The sequence below is a fragment of the Daucus carota genome, chromosome 3, assembly GCF_001625215.2.
Source record: "Daucus carota subsp. sativus chromosome 3, DH1 v3.0, whole genome shotgun sequence".
Lineage (NCBI taxonomy): Eukaryota > Viridiplantae > Streptophyta > Magnoliopsida > Apiales > Apiaceae > Daucus > Daucus carota.
Genome location: NC_030383.2, coordinates 16,203,711 through 16,220,196, shown reverse-complemented (window position 1 = coordinate 16,220,196; position 16,486 = coordinate 16,203,711). Strand labels below are relative to the sequence as shown.

General features: G+C 32.5%; 1 protein-coding gene and 1 long non-coding RNA gene across 2 annotated transcripts; both read right to left on the bottom strand.

The window, feature by feature from the left end:
- Positions 1 to 4,291: 4,291 nt before the first annotated feature.
- On the bottom strand, positions 4,292 to 9,649 carry LOC108213847 (uncharacterized). Its single transcript, XM_017385637.2, has 4 exons — positions 9,514 to 9,649; positions 8,781 to 8,957; positions 6,665 to 6,729; positions 4,292 to 4,504 (listed from the first exon to the last, which is right to left on the bottom strand). Exons 2-4 carry the CDS (start codon positions 8,923 to 8,925, stop codon positions 4,436 to 4,438), a joined length of 279 nt encoding a protein of 92 aa, XP_017241126.1. The 5' UTR covers positions 8,926 to 8,957; positions 9,514 to 9,649; the 3' UTR covers positions 4,292 to 4,435.
- A 3,357-nt stretch (positions 9,650 to 13,006) lies between these two features.
- LOC108211685 (uncharacterized) lies at positions 13,007 to 16,056 on the bottom strand. Its single transcript, XR_010289673.1, has 4 exons — positions 15,549 to 16,056; positions 14,708 to 15,089; positions 13,329 to 13,422; positions 13,007 to 13,189 (listed from the first exon to the last, which is right to left on the bottom strand). It is a non-coding gene; the product is annotated as an uncharacterized LOC108211685 (long non-coding RNA).
- Between the last annotated feature and the right edge of the window lie 430 nt (positions 16,057 to 16,486).

Below are 16,486 nucleotides of genomic sequence, written 5' to 3'. Positions count from 1 at the left end.
TAATTTCAATTTTTATTTTATTGAAAATTTTGATTTATTTTTTATAAATCAAATTTTTTCGCACCATTTAAAATATATTTCAAAAATTTATAAATAATTAAAAAACTCTCGTGCCTTGCACGGGCTATAAGCTAGTATTACATAATAATTATATGTTATATATAGGGATGGCAACGGGTCGGATCGGGTCGGGTTTCTTGAGATCCAGACCCGGTCCATTATATTTCGGGTCGGGTCGGGTTCGGGTCCGGGTCTGAAAAATGAAGATCCAGACCCAATCCGTCGGGTTTTTTCGGGTTTCGGTTCGGGTTCGGGTCTAATTCGGGTATTTTAATAAATAAAATTAAATACAAATTATAAATTATAAATCTATAAAAAATGTGATTATGGATTTTTTTTTTAACTTTAGAAATATAAAAAAGGGAATTACAGGCTTCATTTATTACAATAAACACGTGAAACATGTTAACTCAATTGCATACAATCATTCAACTTATCATTTATATTTTATTATTTTTATTGTATTTAGATTTTTTAATGCACAATAATTGAGAAAAATAAAATATTGATATAATAAATATAAATTTTATATTGCAAATATAAAATTAGGTAAAATTTTAAGATTCATACCTAATAATTCATAATATTTCAATATATATACTTTACATTTAACATATATGTATGTATGTATTTATGTATATACATGTATAATATTTTGTATCGGGTTTTATCGGGTTTCGGGTTCGGATCGGGTTTAAATCGGGTTTCGGGTCGGGTCTCGGGTCGGGATACCTGAGATCCAGATCCAGATCCAAACTTTTTCGGGTCCAAAAATAAGATCCAGATCCGGATCCAAATCCAAAAAAATCGGGTTCGGGTAGACCCAATCGGGTCGGAACGGGTCGGGTATCCATCGGGTCGGGTAAAACTGCCATCCCTAGTTATATAATGACTAATTTTAACTATAATTAATTTAAAATGTTATTCATAATTTATATATATATAAATTTATTTTTAAAATTGCATATTTGTGATGCGGTTTACGTAGTTTCCATGTGATGTGATGCATTTGCGATTTGAATATTTGATCAAAATGTAATTTAGAGATTATTTATGATTTTAGAGAAAAATCACGTCATCTGCCTGCGATCGACCATCACTAACTTATAAGTCAGTGTATTCAAACCATATATAGGGTTTGAGCATTATATTTAGGGGTCGTTTGGTTGACAAGGGGGTATAGGGTTGGAATGAGGAATCAGGTTAAGCTGGTATAGGTTTGAGGTATCATTTCTGATATCAGGTGTTTGGTTGAGTGGTGGAATCAATATGGTTGAATTATAAAATTTATGAGTTATTAATTGTAATTAATTTAAAATATTATTAAATTAATATTTATATATATTCTTGAGTCAGTAATTTCATTTTGTATTAATAATCTACATGAAATGATAAAAATAATAATGAAAATAAAAGGAAAAAAGTTTGATTCCTGAAACCCATGTTTCATACCCACCTCCCCTCTTGGGTATGAAAATCTCATACCTTGTGGGTTTGAGGAATGGGTTTGATGGAAGAAAATTTTCAACCAAACACCAGGTATGGGTTTGGAATGAACAAAACCCATACCTGATACCAGGAAAGCTCGAACCAAACGACCTCTTATTGGGTTTGAGCATTATGATCGTGTGTATTAATTTGATAACTCGAAATTTGATTTATTCTAAATTTATGTGATTTTTGTTCATTTTAGAATTTAATTTCCGAACATGATGTGTTTTCGAACATTTTCAATTATTATATTGCATAAATTTAATTTTATAAATTAGTTGATTATGGGATTAATAATATCATCTCTTTACTTAGACCTTGAGCTGTTGCCAAATTAGTTAGATAATTTTATGTATGATGTGAGAACGGATACAGATTTATCTGGATTTCAAAGTATTGGAGATCTTTTTGCCATGATGGTTAAGACACACTGCTTATCTTTTAGTTTATCTTCCGGTTAAGTTAACTCTGGTTCTACATGTTGCCATTGCTACTGTTGAGAGAATTTTTTTCTGCTATGAAAACGATCAAGACTTATCATCGCGATAAGATGGGAAATGCTTGGCTGATGATAGTATGATGATATATATCGTGAAAGCTATTTTTGCAAGTGTGTAAACGAAGTTATTCTACAACACTATCAAAATATGCAAAATCGCAGGATCCAACTATCATCCATCATTTTTTCAGAAAAGAATAGTACAACTTCCAAAAATTAAAGGTTAGTTGCATTTTCTTTCGTTCTGCCACTGTATACCGACCTTCATCGGAAGTGGCCAAATCTTCAGCTAGAACAAAACCTTCCACTAGAAGGTGGCACCTCATCATTTTCGCTTTCATCATCAGACATGACTCTACTCGTACACGTTTACGGCTAACTGCCCGACTGGCGACTACTAGCATGTCTGGATTGAAATCTGAAAGAAATATTGTATGGTTCTCTACTAGTGGAAGGTTTCTTTTATGGAGCGAGGCTTTGATTTAGATGCATTTTCAACCGGACACAAAGGAATTTGAAGCAGGACACAAAGGACAAGGTTTATACCTACTAAAGCTTGATACTTTTTACTCATGAATAGCTGATGTCAGATCTAAATTTCAAAGTTGATCATCTCCTTGGGTTTCAGTTTCCGAGCAGCAATCCTCCTGTAAGATTTGCGGCTCAAGCTTTTCAGTTGCTTTTTTGCAAGTTAAATCAACACAATTGATAGGGATGAGGGGGGGTCAGGAAGTGCTTTCCCACGCCAGATCCCCCATTCAATATCGATTCCGAACCTCGAACGTGGATTCTTTTCCTTCTCGAACGTTGCCCGAACGGGGAACGGATATGGTATTTGGTGATTTTTTTTTTAAAAAAATAACTTTATAATATATAATATACTTTTAAATGAAAAACAAACTACCAACTAATATACTAAAATGATATTATCTCATATTTTTAACATCAAATCATATTAAAATTGATTTAGAATATAAATAAATGATAATTATAAAATAATATAATATATTATATTACAATATAATAACAATTGATCAATAAAAATAAAGATTGTTTTTTAGTATTAAAAAACATGTATTTAGATTTAGATCTTAAAAATATTTTTGAAATTCAGGATTTTGCAGCGGAAACCTTAGTGGTTCTATAATTTTATTTTAAGGACTTCTCTGTTGAGACCCTTAATATTATAAATGATATCTATTTTCAATAATATATTTAGTATAATATATATAAATATATTAGTATTTATGTGTATGTGTAATAGGGGTCGAGGACCAGGACGCGAAGACATGAAACCCTGCCCCCGCCCCGATCCCCAAATTTTTTAATAAAACATTCCCCATTCCCTACCCCGCCTCTGAAAAATTCCCAAAATCACCGCCCCGTTTAATATATTATTATTTATGTGTGTGTATATAATCGGGATCGATGATCGGGGAGGGGAGACACGAAACCCGACCCCGCCCCAATCCAAATTTTTTAATAAAACCTTCCATGTTCTCCATCTCGCTTCCGAAAATTTCCCCGACTCAAACAGGACGGAGATCGTATCAAAGGTGGAGTAGGGCGAGACACCAGCTGGGCGGGGTGAGTGCCCATCCCTACAATAGACAGATTGAACATATTGATATAGGGTTTACTTTTGTGGTTATTTTTAGTTGAATTTATGGTTTCATTTGTGATATGTTAGTAGTGCTTCCACGAGAACACTCAATTTTCGACATTTGCAACCACCTGCAACTTGTTATGCAATTAAATGTAATTTTCAATTTTTTTTTTGTAATTGCATTTGTTATTACATATATGTATGATAGAAGTTACCGATATGATTATATTTGTTATTGCATATATGATTGCTAGCAATCCGGAAATCCTATCCAATAACCATGAAACTATCGAATACGAATATAGATCAGGCTAAAACACCGGCTCTGGTCTGATCTGGATCTTCAGATTCGGATATGAATCAGGCTAAAAACCGGCTCTTATCCGATCTGAATCCCATAAATTAAATGGATACATATGAATTCAGTTTCATCCGATCCACACTCGATTCATTGACACCCCTCATAGCTAGCTCCATAGACCCGGTAGCACTTCATTTGTTGCAATGGGCTGGCTCCCAAAATCCAGATGACATTGATTTAGGTTTTCTAGCCTATCCAGATGAAGCACCTGTTCTCAGGCAAATCTTTCACTTTTTATATCAGATATTCGACAATAAATTGTCTAGTATAGTGATGTGATAATTCCTTAATATTACCATTGAAAGTGGCCAACAAGAACAATAATTCAATTCTGTTTCATCAAAATAGGAAGTAGACCTGAAATCTTTACACAGTATTGATTAAAGTGTAGAAGGAAATATCAAGGTCGTTGAAATATTTATTTAGTTGCATTAGCAGCTCCACTTGCTTGACCTTCCACTGCACACTGTGCTACATATGGTTTTAACTGCACCAGATACACACACATGTTTTAAAAGTAACATCCAAGTGATGACAACCTTAAGCTAAGCCATTAAATCAACATTGCAATTAGTCCGTGTGTGTGAGAGTGGGGAGATGACAGCTTTAACCAATTATTCAACTTCATATGTCTGGGTCTATGATATTTTTAAAATCAAGTTTGCAATCAGACTAAGTGAACTGATATAAATTTGCATTGGAGTCATTAAACAGGTTAAAAAATGAACTTGCGCGACCGTTAATTATTGTTGACTTTTAAAAGGAAAGGTGTGTACAAGTAGGATGCCACTTAGAATTTTTACCCGAAGCCCCAATATATTTAGGCCCATATAAACTTGACTTAATCCAAATCATACATATATATTCTAATAAGATAGACATATACACTTTTATATACATATACACTGATTCAAACAACTAAACATAATCGAGTGAGATGAAGAAAGATCGGGAAAAATATATATATATATATATATATATATATATATATATATATATATTTATATCATTCTCCAATAATTCACATACATCTCCATCTTTTTCGTCGCATTGCCCGTCCCTTTTTCCAACCCACTATCCCATCCCAAATCATTCTCCCAAAATCAAAATTTTCGTTGTTACATCAACAAACATTAAATTGGCGAAGGTTATCACGATGATTCAAAATTATAGGTGATTGATTTATAAGTGAATTAAGTTTGCTGGGTTTGTGGAAAGTGAGTTTTTAAGGATGGCGGAGAGATTTCATTGATGGTTTATGAATTGATGAGTGTTGATGGTGATGAGAAGGTATGCCAAGGGGTCAAACCCGTGGTAGTAATGTATATAGATATTATTGTATGTGTCTGTGCACATGGCGAAGTATATGTGTCTGAATTTGTGAAGATGAATGGAGGGTAGAGGATAACAGATGAGAAGAGGGGAAAACATGCTTCCTATAAAAAGTTAATCTTAAATCTTACAAGATAAGATAGTTTATGTTTTGATTTATTTAATTAATATTTTTGTTGTATTATAAAAGTTTTTCTAACATTTTAATATTTTATAGAACTTATGGTGTAAATATAGTAATGGGTATATGAGGTCGGGTAGAAGAGAAACAGGACAGTAGGTATGACAAATTAGCAAGCAACGTGGAAAATGTTTAACATGTCAGTCTAGCCACATCATATTTCCAACATTTCTGTTAAAAGAGTTGACGGCAGTAATGTAGATGCAAGTTTATAATAGTTCAATTAGCTGACTGTAAGCTTTTTGGGTTTAGTTATCCAATTGCAAGTTGAGGGTCAGTTCAAGTATTATTTAGCTTATTTACCCTTATACAAGTTAGCTACAAGTGAGTAACCATGCTATCTTCGGTATCTGCTTATTGACTACCACTCCGAACCGAACCAAAACCAAAAAATTAAAAACCGATCCGACTTAAATGGTTGGGTTCCGGTTATACCTCTGAACCGAACGGAACCGATTATTAAAATAATAATTAAATAATATATATTATATATATAATAAAAATTTAATTAAGTTGTTCATAGATTTGAACAACATACAAGTCTGTAGTGTTAATTTGTCAATTGAAATTGAACCTACAATTCATATGTATTTGGCCTAGCAGACTCCTTCAAAGTACATCTGCTTCTAATTTCCTCTGCTTATTGTGTTGAAACTTTAAAAGCTCCTGCTGTAATAATTATGATCCTTTTTTTTTAATTCCTCCAAGTAAAAGCACATCTGAATCCCGTGTATTTATTTATCTCGTTTATATGTTATTTTTCAATTTAAATTATCGGTTTTGTAACCGAAACCGAGCCGATAATAACCGAACCGAGGTTTTTAAACCGAAACCGAATCCGAAACTGAACCGGCGGTTACGGTTTTCGATTTTAAAAACCGAAGATATATGGTTGCGGTTCCGGTTTTATCCCGAAACCGGGCCGAACCGGCCATGCTCTCCCCTACTACCACCCCATGAGGACCAGATTTTGGAAAATGAACAGAGGGTGCAAAGAATACATTTTCTAATAAGTGATAGTCATACGCATGCTGATCTATAACAATTTGTAAGCCTATGCGCCAAAAACACAGGTGTGAGATTTTAATAAAAGCGGTAAAATTTTAGATATTTTTCATAACATGTATACTTTACCTTGAAGTCCGTCAAATCTGGGACTACATAATTGGGCAGTTTCTCTTGAACCACCACGTATCCACCTACAGTGAAATATCTGGAATATGTTAAAATATAGGAGAAAGTGCAAGTATGAAACAATAACTTTATACCTTAGGAAAGAAAATATCATAAATAATTGAGGAAGGACGATGGCATCAATGAAAATTTTAAAAATGGTTTTATCCATTGTGTTCTTTTAATAAAACAAGATGTTACGTAAGCTAACACAAAACACAAAGTGAATCTTACAGTAAACAAATCTAATTTATTAAGACAAGACACCCCTAGGAATTTCTATGGACGCGCACGCCTTATGTTATATAGGCTTGGGAAGAAAGTGTTGAACACAACACAGATTTAAGTGTGACTGTGAATATTCGAATTTTAAATAGACCAGGACTTTGTCCTATTTTAGGACACCAGTATAAGGAAAACAATTTCTTAAGACATAACATTGTTATAAAAATCAAAAATAAAACTAATATCAGTCACGATTTGTAACAGACATTGCAAGTTAGGCGTCTCTCCTCTCCTTTTCCTTTCCTCATATCTTCTTTGTCATTAACTTTTCCTTGTATTATATAATCATCCCGTATGTGGTTTCTCTATTGGTCAAAGGGCAGACATTTTGGTCAAAGAATATCAACGAAAGAATTCAACTCTAAATAAGTGTCATGTCCCAGGGTCCAACCAACAGAAATCAAAGACCTAGAGTAACATATCGCACAACAATTAAGGGGCCATTTGATTGTGGATTTCTAGTGTTAGGTGTGACTTTTAAATGAACAAACTCTCCAAACTTTTGGTGGAAGACTTTGATATACTAAAACTCATAAGTTAAACACAAGGTAAGGGTTATCGAAACCTATGGGAAGGTGGGTATGGCATGAATAAGGTTAAATTGCATTCTTTTGTCTCTTTCTCATTGTTTACCTTCAAAATTAAGTATATATTTACTTTTTTATGCTACTGAATTAAAACATTAATTTATTTTCATCAATATTTGTATTTTATTAATTCATTAGTACATTTATACACATACTGTACAAAGATGTTGCTGGATTTGAGGGAGTTACGATAATGTGTACTAAATATTAACTGTTAATAATATTGTTTTGTGTAAAAAATTTTTTAAGTTATTTTAATAAACTAAATATCGATTCCAAAATATTTTAAAACAAATACTCAAAGATTTCATTCATTTCAACACTGAACTAAACAAAACAGTTGATTCAGGAACCAAGTTTACCCCCATACCAGACACATTAATCTGATACTTATTCTTTCATTCTGGATTCCAAGCTGATACAACCCGTGACGTAAATGTCCTCTACGGTCATTATTTCAACCAATCTATAAGCTAAGTATGTTTGTAATAGATTACTGCCTTCCTGTCTATTTTACGTAGATCCATGACGGGTTCAACATCACTACAATTATTATTAGAACTGAAAATTTTTCTGAACTGCCTATGGACGCATAAACAATATAATTCAAATTAGTTTTCAAAACGTAACCATGTGTGTTACACTCAGACAGATGTTCTATACCACAATCCTTGAATCCTTGAATGAATGAATACATGCTGAACGGATTACCGATAGCCTCAAGCACCTACATGGGTAGTGAACGAGCAAATTTCTCATGAAATTTGTGGTTATGCTCCTTAATTCAAAGAGGTATCTGATGCAGAACAATTTTTTTTTAATTTTAAAAAGATTAAAAGCAAGACAGAGATAATTTAAGACAGTCAAAAAATAGAGAAAAGATGGAGATTATTCGACTTAGAAGCTTCATTGTTCTATGAACACTCGTCAATGTATTGGGATAGATTTATGTATCTCATTTCATAACCACGTAGAAATCCATGGCAAGTCAAGAATAAACTGATTACGTAGTAAAATTGTATGCATAAAATTTCATATGCCTTTACAAAATAAGTTCCCAATCTATGAATACATTCCGGATTCAAATTTGAAGATTTCAGCAATAACAAGTTTCTTAAGTTATTTTTGTTGACAAGGAAAAACTATCATTGATTTTTCCATAGATGTGTACAATACAAAGTAGGATCAAGTGAAAAAAGTGGAACCTTTTCGAGTGTGAAAACCAGTAGGCTTGCAGTTCTTCCCTTTGTAGTAATCCCGGGGACCTCGTTTTGAAGAAAGGATGTCAAGAGAAGATGCCCGCTTTCTTCTAAATGCCCGGCCAATCCCTAAAATTAGCCCTAGAGCCATTGCACTTCCTTTCTAAATTCGTGCAGTAATGTCTGTATCCGGAAAAATATACAAACCAATTCAAAAAATCACAGAGAAAAGTATAGAGGATTGAGGCCTACTGGCAGAAATAAGATTTCCGAAAGGGTAACATGGTCTTTCTTTTCTTAATTACAGTACAAAACCTTTCTCGTTATTTATACAATCAAATTAGGTACTACACAGTATGCTTTCTACATATTCTGAGCATGTAATTCTTTCTACATCTTAATAAAGAACTATCCAGCAGCTTAAACCTAGACAAATCAACAACAAATATTTAGCAACATTCCGAGATAGTACATCCCAAAAACAGCTTCGCAAGCAGCTATATCAGCTAAGAAGTAACAATTCATCACAAGACGCATTCATGGTATAATGTAACTTATTATCTCTACCTAATTATAAATTGCTATAGTTCTCAGGGGACTTGCATCAAACACTTGACCTACATTGTCAAAAAATTGCTTCTTCCTCGCTAAAGGGTTTTCGAGTTTTAACAAAATCCAATCTTTGAATTATGGACATCATTCGAATCAATAAAAATTTAACAAGGAGCTGCAGAATCACCTGAAATCTGAGATGAGAGGAATAGGGGGTGAATGAGTAATCAGAGCTCCTGCACAAACTAACTGTGTTTGTTGCTTTTGACTGATGCAAACTCACGTGTTGCCTCGATGACACAAAGGCCCATGTTATATTAACAGGCCCATTCTAGGTCCAAAACTATTTGAAGCCAGGCCAGTGGAGAGCTGTAAAATGATTCTCATAAACTCCAGTGTCGTTATGTTTTGTTTTTAGTGTTAAACTGGCTTATAACAAGATATTTTGAATATATAAATTTATATTACTACTTCGTATGATGCATATCTATATTTATTTTGTGTTATTTAGAATAATAAAGAATAAATATCATATTTTAATCACAATTTTTTTTTTGAAAGTAAAAATATTGCAATTAAAATTTTTTTTGAAAGTGAAAATTTATTTTTGTTCTGAATTTTCAAATTTTTAATTTTATATATTTTTTACAAAATCTACTTCTACTTTGTTTAGAACATTAAAAAAAATAAAGAAAATATTTTATTTATAAAATCTATTTCCGAAGACTTAAATGAACAATGATGAAGAAAAACCGAGATCTAATGAAAATTTGTGCGTAGCTTTTAAAAATGACTGCATGCGCAGCATCGCCTGCTATGAGAAATCCAACAATCCACTCGATTGGAATTAAGAAAATTCTGTCCATTTTGTCACAAACATACTATGCACGTGGAAGCCAGCCCAACCTTCTTCACTTGTGTCAAAGTAGAGTAACTATGAATAGTCATCTGACTCCTTGGAAAAGGGTAGCTCAGTAAGAGTTTTGATGCAATCCAACCACGATATTTTAGGAATCGAATTAAAGATATAGCATTGGCAATTGGGGCGGGAATCGTCGAAGTATTTGTGTAAATATCCATCTAATTATAGAAACTATCAAAATAAAAGATTTCATTCGTCCTCTCAAAAGAAGCTACGTACATGTTAAACGATAAGCGTTACGCTTTCCCGAGGCTTTTACTTCTTGTCTACAGCAGTTCGACTAGCTGTCAAAAAAATTCGAAAGATACGATATCCGTCCGAAAAATCAGCAACCTTATTCGAGAAAAAACGGATATTATTCGTATCAGAAATAAAGCGGATATTATCAGTATCTGAATCCGTGATATTCGAATCCGAAATTAAATACATATATGATATTTAGATTATATAATATATAATTATATGTAATTAAAATTTTATTCAATTAGCTTGCAGCGTATGTATATGCATTAAATAATACATTTATACAAAATTTATATAATTGTACATATACTCAAATACTTTATACATATATAAAAATATTATTTGAGCTTAGTCGTAAAAAAATGTTCGAAAATATCATTGTCAATACGGTAGGGTCATCAAAAATATGACATCCGTCCGAAATATCCGCATCCGTATTCGAGAAAAGCAGATAGTATCCGTATCCGAAATAAAGTGGATATTATCCAAATCCGAATTCGACAATTACGAATACAGACACGGATATAAGCATTTCTGTATCCAAATTATCCGTTTGACACTCCTGTTCGAGTATGAGAAAATGAATTCCTCTAGCTAAGTTCCATGTCATGATGGGACTGGTCTATAGTATTAGACAAATGAAAGATTTTTTCAAGATTCTTCTACTTGATATTTTGAAAACGGGCAGCATGAAAATTCACTCATTGAACAAGTAAAAAACTAATTTCATTATTGAATTATTTATATAAAACATAGTAGTATAAATTTTATTTTATATATTACAATAATATTCAAAAATTTATATTTGTCTGATAGTATTATACCAACAACCAAATTATTCTACTTACGCTACTTATATATAAGGATGTTTTATTTGGATGTGAAATATCATGGTTCCCTTCTCGGGTGACTATTTTCAATTTCTTAATAATAGCAATTTATGATTTAGCAAATATATAAATTGAATATGATCCAAAAATATTAAATATCTTATTTATTTTAATTATTCAAATAATTATCATTTATGATAATATATATATAATTTTATAAATATAGCAAATACAAATTAAAACTTATATACATTGTATTATTATGTAAGTAGCAACAAAAATAAAGGTCAGAGGATGACCGTGAGACTAAAATCAAAAGAAGTGTTTATTATTTGTAATAAAATAGAGGAATTATTTATAAGTGAAAAGTGATTCTCATTTAGGTGTATGGATAAATTTTTGATATTTACAATTTATCATGTATAATAATTATTAATAAAATAATAAAATATCATATATTATCTTTTCAAGTGGTCTATTACATTTTTATAAAATAAAATCTCAAAAATATAAATTAATTAGTTAAATAGGTAAAATTTCAACTTCAAGTTCATTCATAAATTATTTACACAAACACCGGAGATAAGTTGATTTTAACTTACTCAGATTCCGGACTTAAAACTCAACGGTTACACCTACTTGTTCGACACTATACTTCGATTCTGCCCTTCGAAAAGGAACATTCGCTCTAACAAATCCATCACCATCTATCACCAACGTGTTTTTTCGGGAGGGGGAGCCGGGTCCCCTCCATACGAATGGATCACTTCTCCTTCACAATCAACGTCGACGTGTCTAACCCTATTCACGCCAACGTTTTTCCCAAACCAGCGTCATCCGCGGACACAACAGTTGGCAGCACCACCAGGAGAGAGAAGATTTCAAGTTCTCATCATGTCCATGCCGAGCGCCCCGGAAGATATTAAACTTATCTGAGTGAGACGCAGAAGTTGAAAATCATATTTTGTTTTTGTCATTTTTTTTAACATTTTAGAAGATAATTTATAATATTTTATTATTATATCGATAATTTTTATTTCTAATAAGTAGTAAATATAAAATAAATATTTAAATATAAAATAAAAAAATTCACTAACTTCTTGTTTATAAATAATAAGTACTAGCATTAGTGCCCGTGCAAGGCACGGGCCTGGTATAAATATTTATATTTTATGATTATATTAATTTTTTTAATCATTTTTAAAATTTTAGATATATTTTTTATAATAATATTAATAAATAATAAAATTCTAGTAGTCTTACTTCTCCACATAAAAAATAATAATTCTAACTCGATAAATAAACTATAATAAAATTTATATTAATATTAATGTTAATACATTAGAGGGGAATAAGTTTACATATTTTGAGTCTATTTGTTTGGGTTTGAAATAGCTGTCGATTTTAAGTTAAAAAATACTGATTAGATTAAAAGTTTAGCATATATCCAAGAATACGACAACCATTTTTCGCTACTATTTAGCTGAAAAGGCTACATATAGATATCTTGATCCACAAAAAATACAGCAATTTATATCTGATATGTTGAAATTTAATGTACCAAATTTATACATTTCCAAAGCTAACCCAAGCTCCAATTTCAAAATTTTATTTAGGCGTGATTGAATAAGCAAATTTTTAGTCATATGTAATGTAACAATGGTTCTCACGGTAACGTTTTAACAAACAAAAAGAAGTGCACACCTCCATAGGAAGCTAGGATGCCATTCGAGCAAAAGAAGTTGCATAGTTCATGTATAAAATCTTGTACAACCAAAAGAAATTAAGGTCACTTTATTAGGAGAAAACACAGAAAAGCCTATGCTTGACAAGCATGATATTTCTCCAGGGAGACAACGCCACCCACCCTGTAAAAAAAATTCATAATCTCCAAATAAGAAATGGATTTCTCTCAAATAGAAAGATAATTACAAACACATGTATACCCTTCATGCATAAGATATCAGTAGGCTAAAATTAAATTCCGAGACCAATATTAGCACTCACTTTCTTTTATTAACATCCTCTTAGCACGACTCCTCAAGCTCATGATTCTCATATTGTAATTCATCATTCCACTTCTGTTGGTACAGTAGTATAACTGTTTTATTAACAAATGAAAGTGAGAATGCATTCCAAAGCGCAAGAAAAGTTGATGTGAAAAATTGAAGCACGGTGAAAAGACTCCAAGTCATCAGTTTGAACTTCAAAAGGAGGTTCCCTGTCATGTAATAGTTATCATTTTTATAAGACATCATATATGTTAATTGAAGAATTCATCACTTGACTAAATATTTTAAAATTTTGTATTATATTTTCTCTGTTTTCTTCTGCTCTAATCTCCGAAATCAAATATAAACTGACTAAAGAGTTTGTACTTCCCAAATCTAATACACCCACATATAAGGTGATGATAAATAGAGCGACGGAGAAAAAAAATATACTTTTTGGGTTCACGATGAATATCCGTGTACAAACCACAGAATATAGTAGATTGACTGTTCAGACAGCCTACAATCAGTAACAGCTAGCCTACGATCAGTAAGTACATTATGCTTAGTGGTCGAAATTCACATAGTTCATATAATAACCAATTGCTAATCAGCATCAGATTTGCTACTAAACTGTACACACCAAACCCTATCCAAATAGACCTCTAATTTCGCAGGTTTATATCCATTCTTGCTGATAACAGTTAAAATTGTATGACCGATAAAATACTTACCATGCTATTGCAGAAATAAGAAAAAGAACCATTGACATGTCGTGCAGTGCACTAGTATCACTATGTATAACAGAAATTTGTAACTTTTGCATTCTAGTACTGATTTCACAACTTCTTCCCCACTCTTATAACTTTTTGGAACTTAACACGTACAAACAACTAATTTCTTGCATCAAAAGTGGTTGTACAATCTGACAATCTGGTGACCAAATTTCACCTAATCAGTGTATGTCTTGGTGATTTGAGTAATATGAACATATGATATTAGTTATTTGGTTGGAGAGTACTATTCTATTAGAGTTAGGTTTCAGGTAGCAGGTTGTGACTTGTGAGTCCGAACATTTCTAACTATATTCTCAAATTCTAAACATTTATGCGAAATCATTAGAGATTTTTACTGACACCATAAGCCGCTCATTGCTATTTAAAGCAGGAAAGAAACATACACACGTGTCGAAGCATGTGGTTGCCTGACTGGTTAAATCCCGTTAATTAGAGCATTATTTACTTATACTCTTTGCACTTTACTGACGACTACACATCATCATGTGCCATCCGAGTTACACTAATAAACATATACTTACACATACTTATCCACCATAGATAATGTACAAAGAGTTAAAATCTATAATCAAATCCTGTAATACTGAAGAATCTATACCTGAACAGAAATCATCTTGTAATTGTGTGGAACTTTGTGAAGATCATATTTTTCACTTCAAAGCTGGATTCTCCCCTCATCTTTACAATAGCTCTTTGTAGCTTAACCACCACTTAGATATATCCTTCCATTCCACGATAATGTGTTTCAAGTTGGACCAAAATGTAAATCAATCAACAAAAATATTAACCAAAAAACCTCATCCACACATGCATAGTCTTTTAATCCTGAAATGTGCTAGCATGTACTCTCTTAATTACAAAAATGACATGTACATATAGGGGGACAACGTGGTGCATCTGCCGGACAACATGGCAAACAGAGTGAGGCTGTAAATACTCAAATACTGAAACAAATTTTCCATATTTATGGCTCCTCTCTCCTGCATACGAAACGTAAACATCTTTTTAACCCCTTCACTCAAATTTACATAAAAACCCAAGCAATAAAAAATCAAGAAACTAACAAATAAACAACACAAAGACAAAATCAAAGAGTAGTTAAATCAAATAGTGAGCAACCCCATATTTTACACACAAAATTCAAATGATTCAAACTCACATTTTACAAAGAAAATTCAAATGATTTAAATCCTTTGAAATAAAAAAAATATATGAAAATATAGATGACTTATTGTTGTTCCAGCCTATCTTCATGTGTTTCATTATATACAGAAACTTAATAAAAAACGAATGATTTTTTTTTCCTTAACATTGCTTAGGATATACAATTACTATATTAACACATCGAAACAGATAATATAAGAAAAACATTTGTGGTTTAACATTGCAGTTCAGACAATTTATGAAAGAGTTCGGAACTATATAATGATCGATCGTACCTTTTAGGCGCACCTTTGTAGTCCGTATCGGAGGTGGCCGGCGATTGACAGATTGAGACAATTAAAACTGGAGAACCCCTAATTTGCAGCGAAAAAACCCCAATCTGCTAAGAGACAGCAAAGAGTGAAGAGTATCCGTGGTGATATAATCATCTTATATCATTATATCATTTACATGAGCATGAGCATGGACTTGCGACTGAAAGGGGATCGGGGATGGGGGATCAGGGAGAAGCCGTAAGAGTATGGTTATGAGGAAGCTGCAGATTATGTATATGAATGGGTAGGGTTTAATTAGGAGGTTCGGGAAGTAGGGTCGGACCGAACCAAGGAATTAATTTGCTCAGGAAAACAACGTGTTCTCGTATAATAGATATAGTAGATAGTAGATAGTAGATTTTTATTAAATAAGTAACAAAATAAAAATTAAGTCATACAGAAATTCAGTGAGGCATGTTCTAGCTAGTTTTAAGTTCCCACTCCACCTAAATCGAAAATGGAATGGAGGGTGGTGCCCAACTCTAAGTCTCTAACCCCATTCATTTATGTTGAATTGGGACACCCCCGTTGCCCACACTTCCCACTTCTCTGTTGTTTGCCCTTTTGCACGTCACCTTCATGCCCGGTGTGTAGGCTAGGGTTCCTCTCCTAGTCTCCTGTCTTTTTCACATTCGTATCACAATTTTATTGATTCCAGTGATATAGGGTTTTGGATTCCAGTTTTGAGTTTAAATCTGTGTTCGGGACCTTGGTTTTTTTTTTTAATGTAATATCGTTTTCAACTTTACTAGAATCCATACTAGCTAGTAAGAGCATCTCCAAGAGACTCTTCATTTAGGCTCTTAACTTGAAATTTGAGGAGGGAGAACCAAAATGTTGCTCCAAGAGACTCTTAAGTGGCTCTTAAATCTTAAGAGCATCTCCAAGAGCCTCCTTGT

Coding starts and splice junctions, on each gene's coding strand:
- LOC108213847 (XM_017385637.2), bottom strand. CDS start 8,925: ATGGCTCTAGGGCTAATTTTAGGGATTGGCCGGGCATTTAGAAGAAAG. Junction 6,730..8,780: donor TGGTTTTCACACTCGAAAAG/GTTCCACTTTTT, acceptor ATTTCACTGTAG/GTGGATACGTGGTGGTTCAA. Junction 4,505..6,664: donor CAGATTTGACGGACTTCAAG/GTAAAGTATACA, acceptor TATCTGGTGCAG/TTAAAACCATATGTAGCACA.